This window comes from Gracilinanus agilis, chromosome 2 (assembly GCF_016433145.1).
Source record: "Gracilinanus agilis isolate LMUSP501 chromosome 2, AgileGrace, whole genome shotgun sequence".
Classification (NCBI taxonomy): domain Eukaryota; kingdom Metazoa; phylum Chordata; class Mammalia; order Didelphimorphia; family Didelphidae; genus Gracilinanus; species Gracilinanus agilis.
In genome coordinates, this window is record NC_058131.1 from 623,363,377 (window position 1) to 623,391,236 (window position 27,860).

Genomic DNA, 27,860 nt, shown 5'->3' on the forward strand with positions numbered 1-27,860 from the left:
TATAGGTCTTCCTGACTCCAGGTCCCACTCACACTCCACTGTGCCTAGAACCGAAGAATATGGGGATAGAAAGGATCCTAAAGGTTAAACCGTCCAAATCTCTCCTTCCATAAACCTTGACTCTGAAAGATTGGTAGCAGCGTAGGAACTTGAAGCAAGGTCTTCAGATTCAGTCTATGACGCTTCCACTACCCTTTGCTGCTTCTCAAATAGAATTCTTGAGAACAGAACAATTATTTCTCACTGCCTCATTTTTGAGTCATAAAATCCTAAACTGAGAGCTAGGGAGGCCCTTAGAATTGTTCAAATTCGGCCTTTTCTTTTACAAACAAGGAAACTGTTTCCTTTAGAGAATAAATGTCTTGCCCAAAGTTACTCATTAGCAAATGACAATTCAGATTTGAAGCTTGGTCCTCTGACTCGAAATCCAGTGTTCACTGTCTTAATAACTCTAATATTATGAATTGATGGCCTCACTGGATAGAGATTTCATCTGGTTATTTGTTTTTAATGTAGCTCTGAATGAATGATAGTAGAGGAATTAATGAAATTTTCTCCTGAAGTCCTTCCCAATTCTTGCTGTGGCACCTTATATGACACTATAATGAGCTTTTTAAGTGTGGTTTATTATCCAACCTTATAATACAGGTTGAATTTCTACATATCTAGGTTCTTCAAAAAATACTCTAGAATAATGTTGTCTAAACATACAAATAGTCGTTCTGTATTTTTGAGAATTAAATTCTTCCTTAAGAATTTAAGGAATAACTTCCTTAAGTTCAAATTTTAGATAATTTGTTGTAATTCCTTTGAGAATCGAAGTTTCCCTTAATTTCAAATTTTAGGAAATATCTTAAGTGATCTCTACCAGAAATTCAGGGTTACAGAGGTGGTGGGCATGACAAAAACCTTTCTTAGACCTAAAATGAGTAACAACATGTTTAAAAATATTGATGTTCAGTTGTTTTTTATTATATCCAACTCTTTATGATCCCATTTGGGGTTTTCTTGGCAGAGGCATAGATATATACCTTCTCCTAAAAATTAAAACCTGCTTTTCACATTTTTAGGGTAGAAAAAAAAACAACCTGTTTATTATTTTAGCATGAAAAATAACATGAGAGAGAAAGAGCTCCGTTTTGAGTGGCGGTAACGGAATTCCCTGTTTTATTGTTGCATGTGGTCCCCTTGGAGTTCCCTCCATCCTGGCTAACACTTGCTCATTGTGACTTATCTGGATGAAGGTTTCTTTTCACAACACCAGCCTATATAAAGTGGAGAGTGCACTGAGTCAGTGAGCTTGGGGGGAAAACAGGAGTTGAGAAGCAACATACACAGTGCCTCCAGGGTGGGCCGAATGAAGCAGCAGCACATATGACCAACAGCATCTGAACGGAGGCTCCTGTCACTGATTCTTGGTATGAGCTCTATCTTTGGCATGTTAAATATCTGTCAGGAATATGGGGAACTTAGGACATTACACTTGAATTTCTCTTAGGATATCTGTTTTTTTTATGCAGGTTGGGGTATGCTGTGTGCTTCCCCTTAGAAGAAAATCTTCATTCCCAGCCCAGAATGATAGAGCCCTGAGCCCTTACAGGATTGTGACTGTCCCGATTTCTTGGTTTGGCTGCTCAGTAGTTTCCACACCCCAGAGAAGAGATGGAGATAAGTGTATTTGTCTTGCTGGCCATCTTTACTGAGACACTGGCAGGCTCGTGTACCCCAAATAAAGCAGGTACAAATTATTTGAATAAAAATACTAATTCACGATCCTATAGCATTTTAAGGTTTACAAAGTGCTTTTCTTATAGTAACCTGTAAGGTAGGTAGTAAAAAATATTATTATCCTCATTCTATAGATAAAAAAACTGGGACATAATGAGATTAAGTGACTGGCCCACAGTCACACCGTTATTAAGTGTCAGAAACTAAGTCTTCTGACTCCATGCCCAACTCTTTCCCCTTGGTGCTTCTCTCAGACTACCTAAACTGCTATTCTGTTCATTTTTGTCCCTATCTCGGTGTGTGGCACACTGTAAAATGAAGTTTCCCAGATGTAAACAAAGCAGATATTGACATTTTTAAAAATAAGAATTTTGTCATGAATTTTAAAGTTATACAGTTTTAAATTTGAAAGGAAACTTAGAAATCATATCATGTAATCCCTTCAGAGGGATTACAGATGGGGAAACTGAGGCCCAAAGAAGGGGATTTGCTCAAGGCCAAAGAATGGATTTATGGCAAAACCAAGACTAACATCCAGGTCCCTTGTCTTCCAATTTAGTGAACTTTTAAAAAATTGATCTTGTCACATTTTCTTCACTCTTGTCATTGGGTTTTATTCTTAAACTTTAATTCTTCTTGTTATTTAATTCTTATTTGTTGAAGAGCATTTAACAATTTTTCCTCTTTTTTCTTTCAAATTATAAGTCCTGTGGAATAAAAAAAAATATTTTGGGTAAAGTTAATCATGTCTCATCCTAAACCTGCATGTGTTTCTTTCTAGATGTCATTCTTGTGTTCTGCTATCCTAAAACCATCATCACAAAAATACCAGAGTGTCCCTATGGATGGGAAGTGCACCAGCTGGCTCTTGGAGGGGTTTGTTACAATGGGGTCCATGAGGCAGGTTACTACCAGTTCATAATCCCTGACCTGTCACCTAAAAACAAGTCCTATTGTGGAACGCAGTCTGAGGTAAGGCCAGTTCACCCTGGGTCAATGGAGAAGAACACAGAGCTTTTGCCAAAAGAGATAAGCTTTTATAGTTATCAAAACACAAAATAATTTGAAGAATGAATCCTTACAAAATACTGTACAATGGACATAGAGTCACAGAGTCAAAAGGGACCTCTAAGATTATTTAGTTCAATCCCTTAATTGAATAGACGAGAAAACTGGGACTCAGACAAGAAGTCATTTGCCTTAGGTCACACAGGTGAGACTGACACCCCAACTTTAGTGTAATGTTCTTTCCAATAGCACATGGTAGACCCTTAATAAGTTTTTGTTCACTGTTCATTGACTATATACTTCATTGCCTTGAATGTCAGCAGATTTTTTTCCTCTGTTAGGTCTGGGAGAAAGAAAATGTTTCTCCACAGAGAGTTTCTTCTCAAAGTAAGACATTGAAAATTCATTATGGCCAGGCCCCTTTTGCTAATTTAGAGAGAAGCCTATGGACCTCCTCCCAGAATAATGTCTTTAAATGAATAAAATAAATTACAAGGAAACCAATTATTTTGAAACAAAGTCATCAAAATTTTGTTTTTAAAGTTCACAGACCCCAGGTTAAGAACTCCTGCTTTAGAAGGATTTATTAGGTCAGAATGTTCTGTCCTGCAGCCTGGAATTTTGGAATTATCTAGGAACTGTGATTTTGAGAGTACGGGAACTCCTCCACCAAGATAAATCACAACTTTCTCTGACTTAGGATCTTGGGAAGTTGCCTACTTTCCCAGAGTTACATGGGGAGTGTCAGAGGTAGAAACTGAGAGGGCTCTCCCTGACTCCAGGTCTAATATTCTGCCCCCCTACAGTGTATCACCTTTTTGGCAATACAGTCAGGAATGACATGACAAATTATATTTACTACTATTTCCAGTTCACATTGATATAGGTCTGTACATCTTAGAACGTTCTTTCATTGTAGCAGTCCTGTGGGACATCACTGGCTCTAAGTTCTGAAGGTCAACCAAGGAAGATTGCAAAAGGGGAAAGTCAGTTAGTTCTGGAGAAAGAACCTGGACCAAATGGAAACACGTGAAATGTGAACTTAGAATATTTTCTAAGTTCTTCATTTCTGGAAGAGAGTCTGTTAGGGTTTGCTTCAGGAATTTTGGCTCATGTTATCCCAGCTTTGCTGATAAAAATCAAATTCCCTCTACAGACCAAGAAAGTGATCGCAAACTGCAGAAACCAATCTCAATTCTTTTCCCCTTTATTTTTCACTTGCAAATGCTCTGTCCATTTAAAATCTATTTACAAAACTCTCCATTCATTCCCCCAACCCATTCCTACAACTTCCCCAGGGGCACCAAGGAAACATGACCTTGTTTCTTCCTCTTTCTGACTCCAGTACAAGCCCCCTATCTACCATTTCTTCAGCCACATTGTTTCCAACGACAGCACAGTCATTGTGAAGAGCCAACCAGTGAATTACTCCTTCTCTTGTACGTACCATTCAACCTACTTGGTTAACCAGGCTGCCTTTGATCAGAGGTAAGTCTTCTGGGCAGAGAGGACACATGGATGTCATGCATGTACTCTGGAGCCCCTTCCAATCTTGGATGTTTCAGTCCTTATGCAAAACTCTCTCCCCTTTCCAGAGTGGCCACAGTACATGTCAAGAATGGGAGCATGGGCTCCTTTGAAAGCCAGTTGTCTCTGAACTTCTATACTGTGAGTTTTCTTTATTGACTACTTTTCGGTAACATTATGATCAATATGAGAGATCCCTGGACTGACCTGTATGTATCTGTTCTTTCCTTCTTCTCCCACCCCAAAGTGTCCCACCCACTGGTTAAGATTAAGACTCCAATATTCATTCAAGCTCTAAACTTCAGCTTACATTAAGCAACCGTTCAATTCTAGAGTTCTACGTTTATATAGAATGTTGGAATCGAAAGGAACTTTGGTGATCATCCAGTCCAATTCCTTTATTTTACAAATGAAGAAGGCAACCTAGGAGCTTTGGATTTGGAATTAGGATGGGGTTCCAATCCCAACTCTGTCACTTACTGGTTTTACAATCTTAGAAAAAGTCACTAATTCTCTGCACCTCGATTTATTCTTCTGTAAAATGAGGGATTTAGATTGAATGACCTGTAAGGTCCCTTGTAGCTCTAAATCTGCAATTCTATGACTTGCTTAAAATCACCCAGTTTGTTAATGGCACAGCTGGTCTCCTAATTTCAAAGTTCTTTGCAATATTCCCGAATTTTAGTCCTCATATTTAGAAGTCAGATCTTATTTATGGAATCTGTTTTTCAACTCTTAGTGGGCTCAGATCAAGGAGCTAAGAAAATATTCCAGGACTGGGGCAAAGGTAAAGAGAGTGTGAGGAAAGAGTGTATGTGTGTGCACATATATGCATGTGTATGCACATATGTGACTGGATGTCTCTGCTGCATCTATCTTTCACTTGGACTGTCAGAAATCTTTAGCTTATCTCTTTTGACCTCAATTGCAGATATTATTGGTGCCTGCCTAACTAGAGACAAAATAGTCCCATTTAAAAGCTATGGTTGGATGCAGCTGGATGGCTCAGTGGATTGAGAGCCAGGCCTAGAGATGGGAGGTCCTAGGTTCAAATCTGGCCTCAGACACTTCCTAGCTGAGTGACCCTGGGCAAGTCACAGTGCCCATTGCCTACCCTTACTGCTCTTCTGCCTTTCCAAGACAGAAGGTAAGGTTTTTTTTAAAAAATAATAATAATAAATAAAAACTATGGTTAAAACCATTAGCTTTTCTTTCTACTAGCTTTTTAAAATAATCTGTAGCTACTTATGAGCAGGCATACTACATGTATATATTATACACAGATACACATGCATTTTTGTGAACACACATACAACCACATACATACTTCACTACGGGAAGGCAGCTCCAAGAAGATAGCCAGGGAATCTTGGTGATCAAAGGGACCTTTGAGATCATATAGTGCAAACCAGGATTTTTCAGGTTAGGAAACTGAGTTTAGGAGAAGAGAGGACATTTGTCCAGAAGCGGAGCCAGGACAAAGACCTAGGGTCTTGCCTCCCAGTCCAGTGTTCTTTCCTTTAAGAGCATAGTCTTCTGCAGAAAATTTGTCCCCACTTAGCAGCACATCTAATCCTGAGAGAAAGGACCAGTTTAGCTTTTCTTGGCAAGCAGGCAAAATTGAACAATACAATGTGGGCCTCCAAAGGCTAAGAAATGATACAGAGCCTGAGTGGTGACAGAGTATAAATGCTCCATCCATCTGAGATCTGGAGAGAATCCAGGCTTTCAAGGTATACGTGTACAGAGTGGCCACCAGTGAGTGGCAAAGCAACAGGCTGCATTAGCTTCCCACTTTTCCTTGGAGGTTTTTTTGTGATTATTTTAATAAAAAAAATATAGGATTATCTGCTTCCTTAGCAAGGGTTTTAAATGGGAACAATGACAATGTTATTAGGAAGTCTTCTTCCGAGAGATTTTTTTTCTCCCTTTCAATCAGACCTGTCTACTGTATCCCACTATATTCAATTTAACCTTAATGAAGGATATGGGAGGAATGTTCTCAGGGCCCTCCTGCCAGTGGTTGTGGGCTGCTCAATGTGACCAATTTTCTTAAGTTGTTTTAAAAAGGCCTTCCCCAAGGGGTGGCCCACCAGGATTACACTCCAAGGCTGGTGGCTTGGGTTCTAAGGGAGCTAATGGAGCTCTGACCCTTGCTATTTTCCCACATGATGCTGTTCTGTTTGGGGATGGGGGTGGAGGGCTGTTTAGCATTCCCCAGAGCCATGAGGTTTGTGGTTTGTTTCCAGGGCCTGACTCATGAGGTCAGTGTGATGTTGGGGGGCAGGGTTGGTTTCTTCTACTTCCTCGGAGCATTCTTGCGTGTTGCCGAAGCAGCACCAATCCTTGCATATATTTCCTCTCAATTAGCAGGTCATAGACCATGACCTAGATTGCAGAAGGAAATCAACTCAGTGGCAAATGGCTTTGGACTCTTGGAGGCACCAAAGGCAGGTTTCCAATAGACCTTTTCCTTCCTCTAGCCTCCAGATTTGGAATTTGAGCAGGAAATTTTCCAGATTCTAAAGCTAAAAAGAAAATTCCCAGCAGGTTGCTCACTGACAGTCATACATGAAACAGGGAGGAATATGATATAATTCAGCCCAGTAAGTATTAATTAAAATGCCCATAATATGTGAGGTATAGAAACAGCAGACATAGTGGATAGAGAGCTCACCACTGAGCCAGAAGGACCTGAGTTCATATTCTGTCTCTGATCTATCTTGACTGTGTGACCCTAAATTAGGCAGTTAATCTCTCCATACTCTGAGTAATTCTGTAAAACTGTAAATTGCTGAGAAGGTATAAACATACATTGATTGTTTCCTCATCTGGAAACTACATGCCAATGAAATCATGGATCCCGTCCCTATTCCTACGTTCAAGATATTATATTGGGAATCTAGGATTACAGAGTTAAAAAAAAAAATCCTGGCCTCAAAGAGCTTATATTCTGCTCTGCTCCAGTGGAGATGCATTTTGAAAAGCAGGGAGGATATGGTTAAACGTGAAGCTAATTGACAGTCACTCTGGGCGCAGGTTCAACTTTGTTTCATCAAATACTCCACTCAACAAATATGTGTGCCAGTCACTGAGAGAGAAATAAACACAAAATGAAGTTTATGAGCTGAGAAAATGAAGTTTACAAGCTAATAAGGTAGATGATACAGAAAGGCAGATCCCTATAATACAAAGGAGAAGATGAGAGCTTTAAAAATATTAAAAAGAATGTACTGTGAGAGTTCAAGGGGAGGGATCACTTCACCCTAAGGTCATTTACGAACACTTCATCAAGAAGGTGATCTTTGAATTGAGCCTTGAAGGATGGGCAAGTTTCAACAAGTCAGTATGTGGGGAGAAGGTATTTGAAGATTAGGGAATGATGTAAGAATAGGCCAGAGGAAGCAAAAGGAGAGACATGAACTAAGAGTGTAGAATAGCCTGTAACTGGGAGTAGACACTAGAAAGGTAAGTCAGAGTCAAATTTGTGAAAGGCCTTGAATGGCAGCTTCAGGAAATTGTTCTTTAATTGGCAGGTAGCATCACAAAATAGTTTTGAACAAAGTAGTGTTCTTTGTTCAAATATATATACATATATATATGTGTATATATATATATATGTATGTATGTATGTATGTATATATCTCAAATGGATCTGTACTTTCAGGATGTTAAACTGACCATCAATGTATATTGGGTGGGATATACTGAAAGGGACAGAGACTGAAGAAAGGAAGATGATAGGATTATAGAATTAGAAGGGAAGTCTTAGTCCAACTTTCTCCTTTTACAGAAACCCAGGTCTAAAGGAAATTTCCCCAAGGTGGCACAGATAGACAGTTTCTTAGGTTGGATGTGAACCTAGTTCTTCCTAACAACCATCCACTTTACCATGTAGCCATGCAGGAGGTGGTTAAACATGGCACTTTGGAGCTCAGAGGCATTGTTGGAACTAAAGATACAAACGTGAGTGTTGTTCACACAGAAGGAATAGTTGAGTGAATTAAATAGGGAATTGGGAGTGAATTAAATAGCCAAAGGAGAAAACACAGACAAGAAGTCCAAAGGGCTGAAGCATGAGGATAGAGACTTGGGAAATGCCTAAGAGAATGAAGAAGGAAGAAGAACCAGTGAAAGGGACAGGAAAGGCAATTAGAGAGCTAGAGGAGAGAACCTAGAGCTGAATTGGCAAAGACATGGCATGTGTGCCCTGGCATGCTGGAGGGGGCTGCTCCATTCCCCCTCTCCACTGTGCCTGAGGACATTTTTTTTTGCATGCTCTACCCCTCTCCTGCAGACCAATGCAATCACTTCCTCCCTTTACTCTCTGGGATAATGTGGGGGCTCACAGGCAGCTTAAAGGTACAGTTCAGACACATGATCTTGAACAGGTTTGCCAATGCTGACCCAGAGTATAGTATAATAAAAACCTAAGGCAAAGTGAGTAAGGAGAGGGTAATAAATGATTTTAGCTTCCCAGATAGATCAAGGATGAAGTCCGAAAGGGGTTATTCCATTTGTAATTAGATCCGTAGTGACCTAGAGAAGAGTCTCAATAAAATGCTGATGATAAAAGCCTGGTTCCTAGACACTTAGAAGTTGGCAGTAAGGAAGAGTCTCATTGGTGCAAACTATCCATTCCAGAAGTCTTTCAGTGAAGGGAAAGATTTAGGATCTGTGCCCTGGAGTTGATATGAATCTGGGCTTAAATCCCCATATTTCTAGACCAAGATACCTTCTCCAATCCACCACCAGTTGGTAATTAGTGCTAGTTGGATAGGTGCAGTGAATGGAGTGTTGAGGTATATTGAATAAGCTAACTCACTATATAAACTTTCCTACACAGCCTGAATTCTGTCTCAGAAATAAAGGTAGATACATAGGAACCCTAACTTTCTGAATGGATTGACGTAAAATAGTTTCCAGGCCCATAGCTCATCATTATTCATAGTTCATCATTACTTTTTGAAACAGTTCAGTGAAAATTACAGACTCAAAAGATTAAAATTTATTTTGGCCTCTATCCTTTGACCAACAAGGAAACAAAAGTCCAGAGTAGTACATTTTAACAAATAGATATTAAGTTCCTACTAGTACTGTGCTAGATATTAAAGATACAAAAACAAAAATAAAGTCCTTGTACTCAAAGAACTTAAATTATTCTGGGGGAAAATAAAGTCTACAAATACATGCAAAATATTTTTAAAAAATAAACATTATGTTTATTTTGAGTGAGGAAAGTTTGGCACTAATAAGTGGGGGATTAAGAGTAGCCTTTAATAGTAAAAGCTGAGCCTTGAAAAGAGCTAGGAGCTTTAAAAGATGGAGGTGGAAAGGGATAGCACTTCAGGCATGGGAAACACTGTGCAAAGTTAGGGGGCTGGAAAACCATGTAGACACCATCAAGTAAGCGTGTTTGACTGTAAGGTAGAGTATATGAGGGAAACTGATGTGAAGTCAGACTAGAAAGACAGTTTGGAGTCAGATTGCACAGGTTTTAATTAACAAGGAGAAACATTTCCATTTCCATTTCTGTTCCTGGAGAAGCTTTTGAACAGGGAAGTGGACAAACCTACAGGTGAGCATCTTGAAGGCAGACTTCCTTCTTTGCATCCCCAGTGCCTCACATAATACCTAGCAAAGAGTAGGTGGTTTTGATTTTAATCCCTTACCTTCTATCTTGGCATCAATTCTAAGACAGAAGAGTGCCAAGGGCTCCGCAATTGCACTTGAGAGATTTGCCCAGGGTAACAGAGCCAGTAATTGTCCAAGGCCAGCAGATATGAACTCAAGTCCTCCCAGCTCAAGGGGTGGTGACCTTGTCACGGTGCTGCTGAGACTTGCCCAGGGTAACAGAGCCAGTAATTGTCCAAAGCCAGCAGATATGAACCCAAGTCCTCCCAACTCAAGGGGTGGTGGCCTATCCATTGTGCTGCTTAGCTCCCCTGACATAGTAAGTGTTTTATAAATATTTGTTGATTGAATGCTTTATCTTTGCTTTTAGGAAGATAAGTTTGGCATTTAGTTTGGAGAAAAGACACTCTGGATGCAAGGAGACCAGTTGGAAAAATATTCTAATAGTTTTGGCTTGATGCAATGAGCTATGTGAGTGAAGAGAAGGGATATACATAAAAGATGTAGTAGAGGTAAAATTGATGAACTGCTTACTGGTGATAAGGAAGGGTCAAGGCAAAGGAAGGGTAAAGGGTGAATCCTGAGATTCAGAACTAAGTTTCTAGAAGAATGGTTTTTAAACATAGGGAATGTCAAAGAATAGGCAGGTCTAGCAGGAAAAATAATGTTTGGTTTGGTTTGGTTCAGTATATGCTGAGGTTGAGGTGTCCAGGTAGAGATGTCCAGTAGAAAGTTGGTGACAGGGGGCAGCTGGGTAGTCCAGTGGATTGAGAGTCAGCTCTAAAGATGGGAGGTTCTGGGTTCAAATTTGGCTTCAGACTCTTCCTAGCTGTATGTCCTTGGGCAAGTCATTTAACCCCCATTGCCTAGTCCTTACCACTCTTCTTCCTTAGAACCAATACACAGTAATGATTCTAAGGTGGAAGGTAAGGGTTTAAAAAAAAAGTTGATGACACAGAATTAACATTCAGGAGAGAAATGAAGGTTAGATATGCAGATTTGATGGTTATTTTCATAGAGGTTACAATTGAAATCATAAAAATCAATGAGATTGCCAAAAGAGGGATAACAGAAAGAAAAAATAGTCTAGGACAAAATCTTGGTGATATGCCCACACAATGAAGACTAAGACATGACTAGAAGGTTGGAGCAAAATTAGGAGAAAGAAATGTCAACTTGACACCACAGTGGATGAATCCCAGGCCTGGAGTCAAGAAGACCTGAGCTCAAACCTAGCCTCAGACATTTACTAGCTGTGTGACCCTGGGCAAGTCACTTCATCTCTATTTGCTTTATTTTCCTCATTGGGAAAAAGAGATGGAGAAGGTAATGGCAAACCACTCCAGGATCTTTGCCAAGAAAACCCCAAATGGGATCATGAAGAGTCAGGTACAACTGAACGACAATAACAAATGTCATGAAAAACCCAAGCAAAGAGAATATCCCAGAGAAGAGAGAAAGGGAATAGTTAACAGTGCTAAACTCTGCAGAGGAGCCAAAAAGGATAAGGTTTAAGAATAAGTCATTGGTTTTAGCAATAAAGAGATCATTGGTGATCCCTACAGAGCGTGGTTTCAGTTGTTATAGGATCATAGGCTAAATTGCAAAGGGTTAAGAAGTGAGCAAGAGGTAAGATAGTAGAGGCAAAGAGTTTCCACCCCCTCACTTTCTCTTTTTTTTAAAAACCTTACCTTCTGTCTTGGGCAACTGGGACTAAGTGACTTGCCTAGGGTCATACAGCTAAGAAGTGTCTGAGGCCAGATGTGAACCTAGGACCTCCTTTTTCTCAGCCTGCCTCTCCATCCTGTGAGTCATCTAGCTGCTCCCACCTTGTCTTTGAAAAGGAAAAGATATAGGATTATATCTTCAGAACATAGTAAAGTCCGAGTGAAATTTGTTGGTTTTAGCATGAGGAAATCTCGATGTGGACAGCGAGGTGGCACAGTGGCTAGAGTGAAGTGTCATGAAGTGTCAAGAAGTCATGAAGTGCCAGACATGACTGAAATGACTGAATAACAACAAATCTAGACATGTATGTAGGTAGTAGGAGAAAGAACCAGTAAATAGAGACTGATAATTAGAGAAATGGTGGAAATGACTGAAGGATCAGGCACAAGGAAGAGACTGTAGAGGATGCAATCAAAGGTCGGAGTCAAGGGGCTGCCCTTGCCAAGGAAAAGAGTCATTTCTTCATCAGAGTCTGAAGCACAAAAGGAAAAATAGATGAGATGTGATGTTAAGGAAATCTGAGAGGTCTAGAAGAGAGAGAAAGAAGAGGTATGGGGTCAATTTCTTCTGTAAAGGATGATAGGAAATCATCTGCTAGGGTCAGGGGAGGGGATAGGACAGATAGAGAAGTAAGAGCAAGTTTCTACCATTTTGTGGGAAGTGCAATAAAGTCAGAGAAGAGTCATAGCATTGGCCTATAGAAGTGAAGGCTCAGTTGAGGTTAGATATTTGAGTCAAGACACCTGTGTGACTTTTTCTAGCAGTTACTAGAGTAGTAGAAGGGAAGGAAGTGCATGGTAGGAGTAATCCAGGATAAGGGTATAGAAAGGGATGGGCCTCCAAAGGACAAGGAGCAAAAGATTCAAATAAAGAGAACAGTAGGAAGTTGAATGATTTAATTATCGAGTCAAGATTTGAAGAGATCAAAGTGAAGCTAGCATAATTTAATGGCCTAGAAAAGAAGGGAGGACTGAATGGATTAATTGGAAATCCTAATAAGGACAGAGAATAAGCCACTGGTACAATGGATAGGATGCCAAGCTGAAGTCAAGAAGACTCATTCATATTCCTGACTAAATCTGGCCTCAGACAAGACCCTTACTAGCTGTGTGATCCTAGGGAAATCACATATCCCTCTTTGCTTTAGTTCCTCATTTATAAAATGAGATACAGAAGGAAATGGCAAACCTTTCCAATATTTCTGCCAAGAAAATCCCAAACAGGGTCACAAAGAGTCAGACACAACTGAAACTGAAACAACAAAAGTCACTGGGATTAGAGAATGGAGAGTTATGGTCAGAAAGAGCAATTCCAAAATTATGGACTATGTAGAACACTTACAGTCAATGATAAGATCAAAGGAATGACCATTCCTGAGTATGTCTGAGGTATAATGGTGTCGCAGTTCCCTGGTTGGTAGATGGGAAGCAAAGGTGTTAGAGAGCATACCGATATAGAAATTGAAGTCTCTAAGTGCAAGGGCTGACACTGAAATAGGGAGGATAGGGATCATCTATCTGGCCACTAATCTCCTTAAGGGTTATAGAAAAATGACACTTAGTCATGAATTGGAGTGATATATAGATAAAGTGAGGCTCAAAGAAAGACAGCTTACTAAAAAATGGAAGTAAGGAAAGGGTCTCAAAATGACAATGAGGAAAAAGAAGTATACCAACTCCTTGTCTTGGACTATTTAGGCTGGAATATGAAGGAACAAAAATCCAGTCCTGGAAGTGATGGCCAGGGATATTGTGTCTTCAGAGAGGAGCCAGATTTCTGTGTTTGTAAGTAAATGAAAGGAGCACTAGAAGAGATCTAAGATGGAAAGTTTGTTAACAAAAGAACAGGCTTCCACAGGGTGCAGTTAAAGGAGAGATCAGATTGGGATAGGTTAAGTAATTTTCTAGGGGTCAAACAACTAGTTTCCTCATTTTCTACTAATAATTAATTTATGCTATGAATCAGACACTCATTTGCAAAATAAAGAAATTGGACTAGATGACCTCTGAAACGCTTCCTTGGTCTAGATCAGTGATTCCCAAAGTGGGCACCACCACCCCCTGGTGGGTGCTGCAGCGATCCAGGGAGGCGGTGATGGCCACAGGTACATTTATCTTTCCTATTAATCACTATTAAAATTTAAAAAAAATTAATTTCCAGGGGGCTAAGTAATATTTTTTTCTGGAAAGGGGGCAGTAGGCCAAAAAAGTTGGGAACCACTGGTCTAGATCCTTCAAACTAAATCATATACTCCATATAAATAGTTGTGGATTGCTTGCCTTTCCCTATAACCCAGCTCACTCATTGAAAACAGTGTGGTCCTTGTTACACCACTGACTTCTCTTTAACTGTAAGGATGGTCCCTCTGTGCCCTCCATTACCTCTGCCCCTCCTGGGATTGACCCCTGCATAGTTTTAACTGGCTGAGTCCCACCTGGACAGTTCTAGATATCATAATGCTTAATATAAATTTCTTTCCAAAGAATGCCAAGTTCTCCACTAAGAGAGAAGCTCCCTTTGTGTTGGAAACCTCAGAAATTGGATCAGATTTGTTTGCAGGTGTGGAAGCCAAAGGGTTAAGTATTAGGTAAGAAAACCAGCTTCACAAAATTTGGATTGAAAAAGAAAGCAACTTGTAGCCCTGTCTGAGTAAAAGAACCTCTGGCTCAATGGTTCTTTGTTTTCCTTTCAAGGTTTAAGGTAGTCCTGAATAGTTGCTGGGCCACACCATCAGCAGACTTCATGTATCCCATGCAATGGCAGCTAATTGGTAAAGGGTATGTACTCTCTCTCTCATGGGTCAGGATTAGAGGATGGGGTCTGGATCCTTTCCAGGCTAGTTGGCTTTCATGCTTTGGGAGAAGTCAAGAGGAAGGGTTCCTCCTAGGGGCCTTGGTTTTGGCATTCAAGGAAACAGCTACAGTGGTATACCCAGTTTGAAATAAATGTCTAATCACATTTCACCTGAATTATCTATTTAGAAATGGGGGGTTATGGATCCAGAGCTAGAAGGCACCTTAGAGACCTCTGATTTCAACCCCCTCACTTTATAGATGAGCCCTAGGAAGACATTCAAATAACTTACCCAAAGTCACAAAGGTGGTAATAAGCAGAGGTGGGATATAAACTCAGTTCTCTGACTCCAATGATAGTGTCTTTTTCTGTGTTTATGGGTATGTATTATATAAAGGAAATTGCCATACAGCAGCCCAAAGAACTGGGACAAATAAAACTGTAGTCAGTTAAGTACTGATGCCAAGTATATATCAGGGTAAAGGATGTCCTGGGGAGGGAAAGTATTTTGGATTAGTAGTGTGGTACAGCAGCCACACAAATCTGATTTCCAGGCAGAATGGGAGGCATTGGATCATAATTAAACAATCCAGAAGATCTTCCTTTTGGGGGTGGCAGGAATTTAGGAGTAGTTTCGATAGTAGTTTTTGATCCAGGTTTATGATAGACTCATTTATTCTTTAGAGATAGTTGTACCAAACAAATGACTTGAAGGATTCCCCAAGGGAATTCTTGGCTTGTACCATCTGGAAATGACTTCAAAAACTCTTAGTCTTCCTCTTATGATTGTGAGTGATTAGGCAAAGGTTTACATAATGAATCATAATGTTTAATGCTTTGTTGCTTATGCACATTTATTCATCCTTCCTCAGATCATCTCTATCATTCCCGTTTTATAAATGTGCCTCATTGTATATATCAGGAAGATTATATCTTTGAGGTAAATGTCTATTTTGCCTAGGATTTTTAACAATGTTTTGTGAATCTTCTGGAAATACTGGATACTGGGGACTCATAACAAAGCAACCAGAGACCAAAGTTGGAAAGTTAACCCCAGAATTGCCCCAAAATTACTTCTACTCTGATTGGGAGGAATAATTAATTTTTTAGACTTCTGGAGAGAGTAGAATATTCAAAATATCAGGGATTTCTCTTTATGCAAAAATTCACTTAATATAATTTATTTTGTAATATTCAGGTGACACTCATTTCATTCGCAATGAAATCTGTGTCAAGGGGGTCTAGGGACATTGATTGGAACATTGCTGGGACCTATTCGTCTCTAAGCTTGTACCGGGAATTCAAAGTGCCAAGAGGAACCAGGGCTGAATGATCGAAGCATGACAATCATGCCTACACACCCATCATTCCACTATTCCTCATGCTTATTCCCTGCCCCCAGGTCTGTTTTTTTCCACCAGCTTAAAGTCATGACATGACATGGGCATGAGAGAACTCATTTTAGTGAGCTATTTTAAGGACCTATTTAGTTTCCACTAAGGATCTCAGGTTTACTGACCAGCAGGGAGTTGAATTTCACAACTCAGAAAGTGTCCATGACTCCATCACTGCTCTGGTACTGACACAAATAGAAGACCTTTGACTTAGAATTGGGCCACACCCCTCCCCTCAACTCCTTCGCCACGGATTGGCTCTCAGCACTGGGATTTTCAAGACTCTATTTCTAATTTCTCCTAGTTGGACTTGGACCTGATGAACTAAAGGTTCTTGGATCATTCCCCTTAGAGATGATAGGTTCTTAGATTTAAATATAAAAGGAGCCTTAGAGGTCATCTAAGTGTAAAGATGAGAAACCTCCAAGACTGCCCATGGTCACATAGGTACCTTGATAGAGACATACTAGCTGGGCAGAGACAGACAAACTCATCACCTCTGACTCCAAATCTAATAATTTGTCCACTACCTTAAGCTTAAATATGACATAGAGTGTTGAAATTAGAAAGGGTCTTAAGAATTATATAATCCAAGCTCCCTTTTTAAAAAATGAGGAAACGAGTCCAGAGAAGGGAAGCAATTTGCCTAAGTTTACTTAGAAAGTCAGTGACAGAACTGTAAGAAAGTACCCATAAAATACAGTAGTCACTTTGCTTACATTTGTGAACCTATTTGACTGAGACAGATTTATTGACTGAGAAAAAGGAACTCTAGGAGGTACATTAACCTCTGTTTGTCTTTATAATGCTTTCACAAGCAAAATGTTTAATCTATTAATATTAATAGTCCATGGACCAGTTGAGAAGGCAAAAGACCCATGCCCCCACGGGCTCAAAGAAATAACTATTCCTGTGACTACATTTTTTAAAAATAGTGTGATTTGGGGGGAGATAGCATGGCATATTGGATAGAGAGAAAACTATGTAATTGGGAAGCCCCGGAATCAGGTTTTTCCTCTAACTCATACTAACTGTAAGACCTTAGGCAAGTCATTTCCCTTTTCAGTATCCCAATTCATTCTCCAGGACTATTTCAGAACAATTGCTTAACTGCTTTAGTAGAGGCAGTTTCCTTCTCAGGTGTAACTTCCTTACACCAATGAAATGAAAGGTTATAACCACCTCCCCAACATATGTAATATATACATGTATGTAAGAATGTATGTGCATATGTATATGTATAAGAGGAGAGAAAGAGGTGAAGAAAAGAATAGAGAGACAGAGGGGGAGAGGGAGAGAAAGATTGATTTTAACTGTGTATATGAAACACTGTACATGCTGTCTGATAGGATTGATATATGGGTTAGTTTTGTGGATATGTTTTTCTTCTTTCTTTTTCTTTCTTTGCTATGCCCTCCAAAGAGGGAGAAGAACATATTTGGAAATAAAGGTTACATAAAGACAAAAGCTATCAATTTTTTTTTAAAGGAGAGGAGACTGAGGGATGGAGCTCAGCCACCTAGACCTACTTCCCAAAGACAAACATTATGGATACAAGTGAAAAAAATCTGTAGATTTGAGACTTTCATGGAAAACTGACCTCTACCAAAACCTATTGCATGTTTTGTGTGACTGGTTGGCTGGGCCAGAAGATTCATGCAAAGTACTTTAAAAGGAACATTTCTGTGTCAATGCCCTCTTAATCCAGCACTGCCCTGGTGTTCTATGTGGACTGTAATAATATTATGGACTCAAAGGAATGGCCATTCTATTTAATCATATCTTTGTCATCTTATTTAACCAACTGAGGGATCAGTTAGATAGTGGTTCTTTAGTTTTTATTTCTCATTTTGTGTTTTCAGATGTCCCACTGATGAAACTGTTTTGGTGCATGAAAACGGCAAGGACCACAGGGCAACTTTTCAGTTCAATGCTTTCCGCTTCCAGAATGTACCTAAACTGTCCAAGGTTTGGCTGCACTGTGAGACATTCATCTGTGACAGTGAAAAGTTTTCCTGCCCAGTGGTAAGTCATTCTTCTATTGGTCTTTGGAAAGCATCTCTGTTTGCTAGCATTACACTGTCAGATGCCAACTTGGGGGGAATCTAATACTTGGTCTTTATTTTTACCCAGGGAGGATTTAAAATGAAATGTTAGTGTCATTCCATGGAAAATCTTCCAGAAAAAAAGAGCACTAGGTTAGAGTTCAGGAAACCTGAATTCTAGTCCTGGGACACTGGCAACCTCAGGCTAATCACTTAAACTTGAACCTTAGTTTTCTCATTTGTAATAATGATGTTAATTAGGTTGCTGTTAATGATGATGATGACTATGGTGATAATGACAATCTCAGGTTTGGAAAAGACTTCCAAGACTGGTTAGTCTAGTTTGTATATGAATAAAAATCCCTTCTACTACATAACTGAAAAGTCTTCATCTACTTTTTGTCTGAAGACCTTTGATGAGGGGATATCATTGCCTCTGAAGATAATCCATTGTACTTTGGAATAGCTCTAATTTTTAGGAAATTTTTCCACAAACCAAGCTAAATTGTGCCTTTTTTGCAACATTTTACCCTCTACTATTAGTTCTGTTCTTAGTAGCTAACCAGAACTATTGATTATCTCCAATTTATCATATTTATGTATATATGTACATATACATGTACGTGTGAGAAAGTGACAGAGACAGAGAGAGAAAAAGAAAGAGTTCATAACAGTAGTTCCTCCATTAGACTCACTTCCTTTATAGCAAGGACTGCTTTTGCCTTTCTTCGTAATATAGTGCTTGGCACATAATAGGCACCTAATAATTGCATAATAACTGATTACTATTTCTTTCATATCACAGCCCTTAAAATACTTGAATATGGCTATTATATACCCCTAAAGTTCTTTTCTGCAGGCCAAACAAATCTATTTCTTTGAACCATTCCTCATATGGCATGGACTTGAGACCCTTTACCAATATGGTGGTAGACCTCTGGATTCTCTCCTAAAGTTTGATTCATTTACTACCCGCCACAATTCTGTGATTTAGCTATCCTGGAGTACTTACTGTTTCTTGAACAAAGCACTCTCTCTTCTGTCTCCATGCCTTTGTGGTGGCTTATCCAAGCCTAGAATGTTGCCGTCATTCACCTTCACTTCTGAATTTTGCTGGCTTTCTTCAGGACTTGGTTCAAGTCCCATTTTCTGAAGAAAACCTTCCCTAATCCCCAAAGTTGCCAATTCTTCTCCTCTCAGATTGCCTTCCATCTATTATGCATGTATTTTATATGTCCATAGTTACTTACATGTTATCACCCCATTAGAATGTGAACTCCTTAAGGGCAGGGACTTATTTGTCCTTCTTTGCATCCCCTAGTACTCAGCATAATGCCTGGTACATAGTAAATATTTAATAAATGTTTGTTGACTACCTATGTCATAACATAGTATAGTGTAGTATAGTATAGTATATATTTTACTATAGTAATATAGTATAGCATATAGTATAGTAGTATATTATAGTTGTATAGTATAATATAGTATAGTATAATATAATATAATATAGCTCTTTTACAAGTCTCCTCTGACTCTGGAAGGCTAATATAGGCACAAACTCAACACGGCATCTATTCCTCAAACTTTTGTCCCTTTTTCAAGTTAGAGAGAAAATATAGGAATATGTTGGAAAACAAGAACATTTGATCTTGAAGGAACTTTACAGATCATTGAGTCCTCTAACTTCATTCATTTTATAGATAAGGAAACAGAGGTACAGAAAAGTAAAGAAACTTTCCTAAGACAAATAGTTGGTTCATAGCAAAGTCATGACTAGAAGCCAGTTCTTATGACTCCTGGTCTGATGCTTTTGAAATAATCACTTAAAAAAAAGTATAATATAGTATTGTATAGTATAGCATGGTATATAATTTGGTTTATAGTATATATGGTATGGTATGGAATGGTGTGGTGTAGGACAGGATGCAATACTACATAGAGACATCACTGTAGCTGACTAGATATACTGCTTTGGATTCACACATATTACAAAAATCTCATGGCAGTTTTAAGCTATTAAATTTAAGCACTAAGATTTGGGGGGACATCCTGTGTTTGGAGGTCTCTCACTAAAGAACCAGTAGATTTTGAAGTCTCAACTTCCCTCCTTCCTTCTTAAAGTAGTTTCTGAAGATGTCAGTTGACAGTTTTTTGACAGCTTGTTAGTAACCAAAGCTGTCCTGGTCGTAAAAAGCATTCAAATAGAACTTAGGGGACTGGAAGTTTTTTCTCCTGTGACCTTGTCTCAACTTGTTCCATCAAGAAATAGAATGTGAAGCTCCAGGCTGTTATCTTGGCTGATTCACTTGGAAGGAAAAAATTAACCAAGGTCATATTTTGCAAGCATGCTCTTTGAGGCCATTGAAATCAAGGTCAGAGTGGGCATAAACTTTGTTTCCTGTCCCCACGGGTTGATGATCCAACCACAAAGGTACTACTATTTTCAATGGAAGCTCTTTTACAAGTCTCCTCTGAGTCCAGAAAACTAAAACAGGCACAAATTCAGCATGGCATTTCTCCCTCAAATTTTTGTCCTTTATTTTCAAGTTAGAGAGAAAATAAAGAAATATATTGAGAAACAGGAACATTTGATCTTGAGGAAGTTTACAGATCATTGAGTCCTCTAATTTAATTCATTTTATAAATAAGGAAACAGAGGAACAGAAAAATAAAGAAATTTTCCTAAGATAATAGTTGGTTAATAGCAAAGTCAGGACTTAGAAGCTAGTTCTTCTGACTACTTGTCCAATGCTTTCAAAGCAATCACTTTAAAAAAAAAAAGAAAGAAAAAAAGGCATGACATTTTTTATGTATTCAATTAAAATTTTCACTTTATCAGAATAAGAGGTAGTTTTGAATAATGGTTAATGTTCTAGATGTGGTGTCAAGAAGACCTTGGTTCAGAATGACCCTGGATAGGTTACTTACCCTATGAGCACCAAAGAATTGCTGGGACTATGGCTTAAAGAGAAGTTGTTGTTGTGTGTTGATGGAGAAAGTTTTATCACTGGGCACTCTCTATGCCAATGAAATCCCAGTCTTATACCAAACAAAAGAAAAAAAAATACATACTTTGGAACACTACCAAATGAGATATTGCTTTAGTATGCATCTCCTAAAGTATGCCATATGCAAGAATTAAGTCAGAGTTGATGCTAAGGTGAATAACTTAGAGGAGTAAAAGTCAAACAGAAACTCTAGAACGCCCCCAACCCCCAATGCTATAAGGTACCTTCTTCTTGGATTCCACCAAAGTCCCTAACTGAAGTCCCCAAGGATATTTTTCCAAGATAGTCTTCTCATGAGGCACATCTATAGCATAGATTCAGAAGAGACAACATTGGGAAGGACTTGCCAGGGCATTATTAAGCTATTGTGATGTATAATTTTAAAAAATGAATGAAAATGCTTTCCTCTTTCTTTTTTACTTCATTTCCCCAATGATGATTTTGTTCCTCCCTTTCTACTCCACAGCCTTTCAATATTTGCTGTTGGCTTCTCTTGATACAAAAATGTTTACAGGAGATATCAACGTTGCCACAGAGTTAAGAGTATGAGACATAAGCTTGGTTTTCAATGGGTAGCAGGGATTAAAAATTGAACTATATGGTCAAAATACCCTTCTATCCATCTCAATTTGACTTGGGAAACAAAAATGGCTTTTAAAAGATATTCATTCCTATCTTCTTAATGAGGAGGGAGGGGATAGAGGGAAGGAAAATTTTTTTAAAGTATATTAATTTCTTATTGAAGAGGATTTTGAAAAGAAATAGGATTAATAATAATCATGTCAAAAAATGATCAGTCATTTAAAAATGCAAATAAAAGAGCAAAAGAAAATGCAGAATGGGGCCCAGACAAGCAAAGCAGTGTTGGAACTACCAAGTTAAATTTGAAATACATGTTTTAAAAGCTGTATATAATGGAGATTCACAGTGTCATATATGGTCCTCTTTTTTTCTGATCTTTGAATGTGGAAATGTTCATGTCTGTTAATGTTTATGAAGTTCTTAGTAATAAAAGAGAAAAAAAATGTTTAAGCCATTCATACCATAAGCATTGATCAAAAGTCTAATGTAGCAGTTCTCAAAGTTTACTTTCATGAACTAGTGGGGCTTCCCGAGAGCCTTTCAGAGGTTCTTTGAGGTCAAAACTATTTTCATAATAATACTAATATTGAAATACACTTCATTTTTCAACTACCTATAATTTGGAGGCCAGAGTATCTTCATATATTTAAACCAAACTAACATTTCATAACAGATCTAAAGAAGAAGCAGATATAAGAATCCAGCTATTTTCTATTAAGTTCATTTTTCAAATATATGAAAGATGATGCCTTTCTTCTCATTTTTTTGTTTGGAAAATAGTGACTTTTTTATTTTTTAGAATATTTTTCCATGGTTCCATGATTCATGTTGTTTCCCTCCCCCCACCCCACCCCACTGTAGCCAACATGCAATTCCACTGGGTTTTACATGCATCATGGATCAAGACCTATTTCTATATTATTGATAGTTGCACTGGGGTGGTCATTTAGAGTCTACATCCCCAATTATATCCCCATCAACCCATGTGTTCAAGCAGTTGTTTTTCTTGTGTGTTTCTATTCCCACAGTTCTTCCTCTGAATGTGGATAGTGTTCTTTCTCATAAGTCCCTCAGCATGGCTCTGGATCCTTGCATTACTGCTAGTACAGAAGTCCATTACATTCAATTTTACCACAGTGTATCAGTCTCTGTGTACAATGTTCTCCTGGTTCTGCTCTTTTCACTCTGCATCAATTCCTGGTTCACATGGAATTCCTCCAGTTCATTATTCCTTTTAGCACAATAATATTCCATCACCAACAGATACCACAATTTGTTCAGCCATTTCTCAATTGAAGGACATTTCCTCATTTTCCAATTTTTTGCCACCACAAAGAGCATGGCTATAAATATTTTTGTACAAGTCTTTTCCCTTATTATTTCTTTGGGATATAAACCCAGCAGTGGTATGACTGGATCAAAGGGCAGACAGGCTTTTAGCACCCTTTCGTCATAGTTCCAAATTGCCATCCAGAATGGTTGGATCAATTCACAATTCCACCAGCAATGCATTAATGTCCCAATTTTGCCAAATCCCCTCCAACAAAAATAGTGATTTTTATAAAAATGTTAATATGCAATGGGTTTCTTATTTTTAAATAACCTAGTGCATGCTTTTACATTTTATCAGTTTTAATTTCTACAACAGAAAATATGGATAGACAAAGCTATATTAAAAAAAAGCTATTTGGAGTCTTCAATAATTTTTAAGAGGGTAAAGGGGTTCTGTGACCAAAAAGTCTGAGAGTCACTGGTCTCATGTGTACAGAGAAAGCACTGTATGGGTTTTCCCTCAAGAGATAAAATGTCATCAGTGTACAGAGCTGCACCCTATTACCTCTGCTGCAAGAAGTCTCAAGAATGTCCTAAAGGCTTCTTCCAGTCTTTAATTCTTCCTTATGTGAGAATGACTTTACTCAAGTGTCAGAAATGCTGAATATTTTATTGTGAACAAGATTTGAAATCAAAGCTCTGGTTTTGAATCTTTTACTAACTATATAACCTTAGACAAGTCAATTCACCTTTTTTGACCTGTTTCCTCAGCCATAAAAGGTGGGTGTTGAATTAAATCATCTTTTCTAATCATCTTATGACATCCTCAAAAACTATTGCAAATAGGGAAGCTAGGTTGCTCAGTGGATAGAGAGCCAAACCCAGAGTCAGGAGGACCTGGCTTGAAATCTGGCTTTAAACACTTACTGTGTGATCCTGGGCAAGTCATTAAGCCCCAGTTATATAGCCCTTCTACACTCTTCTGCCTTAGTATTGATTATGGCGGAAAGTAAGGGTTTAAACCCCCCCCCACACACACACACACACACACACCACCACCACCACCACCAACAAAAGAGCTTTTGTGGGTTATGTCTATTGATATTTACTATATTTTAAATTAAAATGTTAATATTATTATGCAAATAGTTTTAACCTTGTGGACCTCCTAAAAGGGTCCTGAGGATCTCCAGAGTTACCGAGACCACACTTTGAGAATCACTGGATTAAATGATCTTTAGATCCCTTAGAGCTCTAAATCCATGGTCCTATAGTATTTATGCAAACTTTCCAGAGTTCAGTAACACTCTGATGTACAGAACTATTCTTAGGAGTTATTTAACAGGTGATTTGGAGAATTGCTTCTCTTCTTGTATGCTGAGCTGAAGAGACATTCTTATGTGTAGATTACTTTATAATGAAGCTGCATTTTAAAAAATGTTCAAAATTCAAATCAAAAGAATACAAGCTTTGTTCTGTTTGTTTCTTTCCTTCCTCCCCTATCCTCACCTTATCCTCTAAACTTAGTGGTTTCACTCACCAGGGTGTGGGAGGTAACCCCAGGGCATAGCTGAAACACTGGATTTGTGCAACTACAGCTTCAATCCAAGAAAAGTAGATGTTAAAACATGGAATTGTTAGCTCCTTGAGAGGCGGGCTTTTTCACTTTTGTCTTTGTATTCCTAGCTTAGTAACTGAGTAGTTCCTACTATAGTGATGGGCAACCTTTTGAGCTCGGTGTGTCAGAATTCACCAAAAAACTGAGCATAACTCAGTTGGCGTGTCACTTTGAGAAAAAAATAATAATTTCATGATATTTATATTTTAAATATCAAAAAATGTATAATTGTAATATATAACTATTTAATAAACCAAAATAGGTAAATTAATATAGGTAGAATTGTCATTTCTATTGCACAGAGTGTTTACACTACACTACAGCAAATATTTCATCCTTGGCATGCAGCTCCATACTTCTCTGTATGTGACTGTGTGTCATCAAAAATGGCTACGTGTGTCAGTGCTGACACACGTGTCATAGCTTTGCCATCACCGTCCTAGTAAATTCTTATTGAATTGTATCGAATTGAATTTGCTACTTCCAAGGAAGTATGAGAAGCCAATCTACTGCCTAGTACATAATTTATTGGATGAGAAAAATATTTTTTTCTAGGTTAAAAAAAGTATCTAGTGAACAAACGGTTTTAATCATTTTTAAAGAAATGACTAATATACATTTCTATAGATTTATATTCATTTTCTGTCTCTCCTCTTCTCTACATCCCTTTCTTCCTCCTATTCTCCTTGTCCTCTTTTTCCCCAACCCCATTTCCTCTTTAGACCTGTGATAAACGGAAGCGCTTCCATGAAGAGACTGGAGGGGTGTTAGTTGTGGAATTTTCCATCCGTAGTAAGTACTTCTGATTTATAAGCAACCTAGTGTCATCATCTGTCAGGCTGTGTCTGAAGCCATGACTTGTGCAATCTACCTAATGTTAGCCCTGGTAGCACATTGATATAAGTGAATTGGCTATACTGAGCCATAACCCCATTTATAGATACCCATAAATGCTCAGCAGCATCTCTGGAAACCCCTCACTGCACACCAAAGTTTGAATCTTAATTGTGTGAAGACATCTTTTACCAATTCTCTCAGGACTAACACTTTTTATCTTGTTTTTAATGCCTTCTTAGAGTGGACACTGGTATACAGCTTGAACTGAATCAATGTTTGTTGACTAAATGAAGGGGTAAATGAATGAATGAATGAATGACTTGAAGATCGATTTCTGCTCTCTAAACACAAATTTCCTGGAAGATATGAAAGTCTTGATAGCCTGAAGTGTATTTTTTAATAATAAAAACAAAATGTAATCTATCCCTTTTGCTTTTGCTTTTGCTCAAAATATTATGCTGATATGTATGTTTCTTATAGGAAGTTTTTCTTTTTTAGGATTATAATTGTGTTTTCTCCACTTCCTATAGGCCGAGGCTTCTCCAATCATTATACTTTCTCAGGTAAGAAGGTGATAGACTCTGAAGCAATGGAGTTCTGAGTCTTCATAAAGGATCAGAAGCCTAAATCACTTAGCTCTGCATTGAAAAACAGATTTCATTTTGGTCCTAACAAAGCCTTCTAAGACTTATTAAGAACTGAGTTCTTTAAAAATAAATTTTCTAAATGAGTGAGATGAAAAGAGATAAAAAGAGAATCTTTAATATCTAACCCTACCTCTAACATGATATAAAAGTTATTTCTATAATGGGAGTGGGGGAAGTCAAAGGGAATAATTCCACCTCTCCCAACCCTCAAAACCATCATTAACCAACCCTTTCTCCTCCCTCACCTGGCAGACTTCTGAGGAGAGGGAGGCAAGGCAGGGAGAAATAGGAAATCAAGGAGAGGTAAAATGGAAACCAGAGAAGTGCTGGGTGGGAAAGAGCAGAGGCCACAAGGAGCATAGAGAGGCAGGGGTGATGCAGGATTTTGGCACTTAGAAGAAAAGGGAAATAGAAGAGAGAAAGATGTTAATAGAGGAGAAAGAAAAGTGCTTGAAGAAAAGAAAAGATGAGAAAGGACAGAGTAGGGAGAAAGGAGGGAGGGAGGGGAGGAAGAAGAAAGAAGGGATGCTGAGCCATAATTATTGTCGGGAGAGGAAAGGAGAAGATGAAGGAGAGGGAGGAGGAAGAGGAGGAGAAGGAGAAACTAGAAACAAGTGATTTTGAATAAAAAGAAGTTTTAGCTGCCAAAAAACTTGTAGTTCTCAAGAAGTTCTCAAGAACGATCCATTGAGAACTATTTACAACTGACTAAAGACCAGATGATTACACCAAAACTTTAAAATTCTAATTTCTGTGTGTCCTGGATGTAAAACTTCTTGCATATCCCAACCACGCAAATTTAGTTTAATTTCTATGAGATACAATGCCTGAAAAGTAGTATGTAAAAGGATTTTTTGTAAAACCCATCCTATTTTTAAAATACTAGAAGAGATGGTTACTTAAAAGAATACCAGGAGTCAATGGATCCTTTATTGAAATAAAGAACCATCTCCTATTTTAGAACCTTTAAGTTTAGACTTTAATATAGCTAGTTTGCTGAACATCTGCATTACAGTTTTTGGAAGCCTTTCACTTTCTCAATATTTTAGGAAGAATAGTTAACAGAAGTAAAGATTTTTAGCCAGGAAAAAAGCACTTTGGGAGTGAGAAACAAAGGGCTGTCACAGGAAAAAAGAAGAGACTCTTTGACTCTAGAGAGCAGAACTGGGATCAATGAGTAGAAGTTCAGCAGGGACACATACAACAAGTATTTTCTAACAAGAGTTGCCAGCAAATGGAAGTAAGTGCCTTGCAAAAAAGTGAGTTTTCTTGTCTCTGGAGGTGTTTAAGTTGAGATGAGATGACTTCCTGTGAATGTCCTTTCTAATCCCTTCCAACTCAATGTCTATAATTCTAAAAGGATTGGGGACTATTTAAAAGCAAATAAACAACAAAATCCCACCTTATTCAATTTTATAGAAGTCTCCCTCAAACTTGACTCAGATTTCCTCCATTTATTTGGCTGCTATCATTTCACTTTGTTGACTCCATTGAGCAAGCCACTTCCCTTCCCTAGGCCTCCGTTTCCCCAATAAAAAGGAGAAAGTTGAACCAAATGATCTCCAAGGTTTCTTCTAACTCTGTGTCAGTAGTTTTAAGCCTTTTTATTTATGGTTGGTTTGCAGAGATTCTCTATCACCTGGTCTTCATGCTTGGCTTCTGCGCTGTGATAGGAGACCATACGGCAGCTGTGGCCCCTTGACCCAAGGTCACCCTTTGCTGATGACATACTCATGTTCATTTCTGCTGCCAAAAGCAACAAAATATTCTTTCATCGGGAAAGTGAATAAAACTTGGAGAAGTTTTTGTTTCAGTAATTTTTCTAAGTTTCCCCAATTTTGGAGGGTTTTTGTTTGTTTCATTGTTGTTCCCCAATTTTGATCTGTTGCTACTTCTTGGAATTGAAAGGGGCTTTCCTATTCATTCACTTCCTCTTCCTTTAACTGGGAGAAGCCTTTTTTCTCCTTCCAAATTTAAAAGTCAAGGGCTGCCATGAAGTCCTTTGAAAACTATGCTAAAGATAACAGTGTGCTGGGCAA

The 27,860-nt window shown here is 38.4% G+C and overlaps 1 protein-coding gene across 1 annotated transcript; it reads left to right on the forward strand.

Annotated features, from left to right (window-relative positions):
* Positions 1 to 1,662: 1,662 nt before the first annotated feature.
* Positions 1,663 to 27,523, forward strand: TECTB (tectorin beta). Its single transcript, XM_044662574.1, has 10 exons — positions 1,663 to 1,738; positions 2,510 to 2,700; positions 4,082 to 4,224; positions 4,302 to 4,404; positions 14,109 to 14,212; positions 14,319 to 14,402; positions 17,675 to 17,837; positions 25,060 to 25,129; positions 25,705 to 25,737; positions 27,447 to 27,523. Exons 1-10 carry the CDS (start codon positions 1,663 to 1,665, stop codon positions 27,521 to 27,523), a joined length of 1,044 nt encoding a protein of 347 aa, XP_044518509.1.
* The last annotated feature ends 337 nt before the right edge of the window (positions 27,524 to 27,860 follow it).

Excerpts from the sequence above, each read along its gene's own strand:
- TECTB (XM_044662574.1), top strand. The coding sequence starts at position 1,663 with ATGGAGATAAGTGTATTTGTCTTGCTGGCCATCTTTACTGAGACACTG. Across the intron at positions 2,701-4,081 it reads ATTGTGGAACGCAGTCTGAG|TACAAGCCCCCTATCTACCA; the intron begins GTAAGGCCAGTT and ends TTCTGACTCCAG. Across the intron at positions 4,405-14,108 it reads TGTCTCTGAACTTCTATACT|AATGCCAAGTTCTCCACTAA; the intron begins GTGAGTTTTCTT and ends TTCTTTCCAAAG.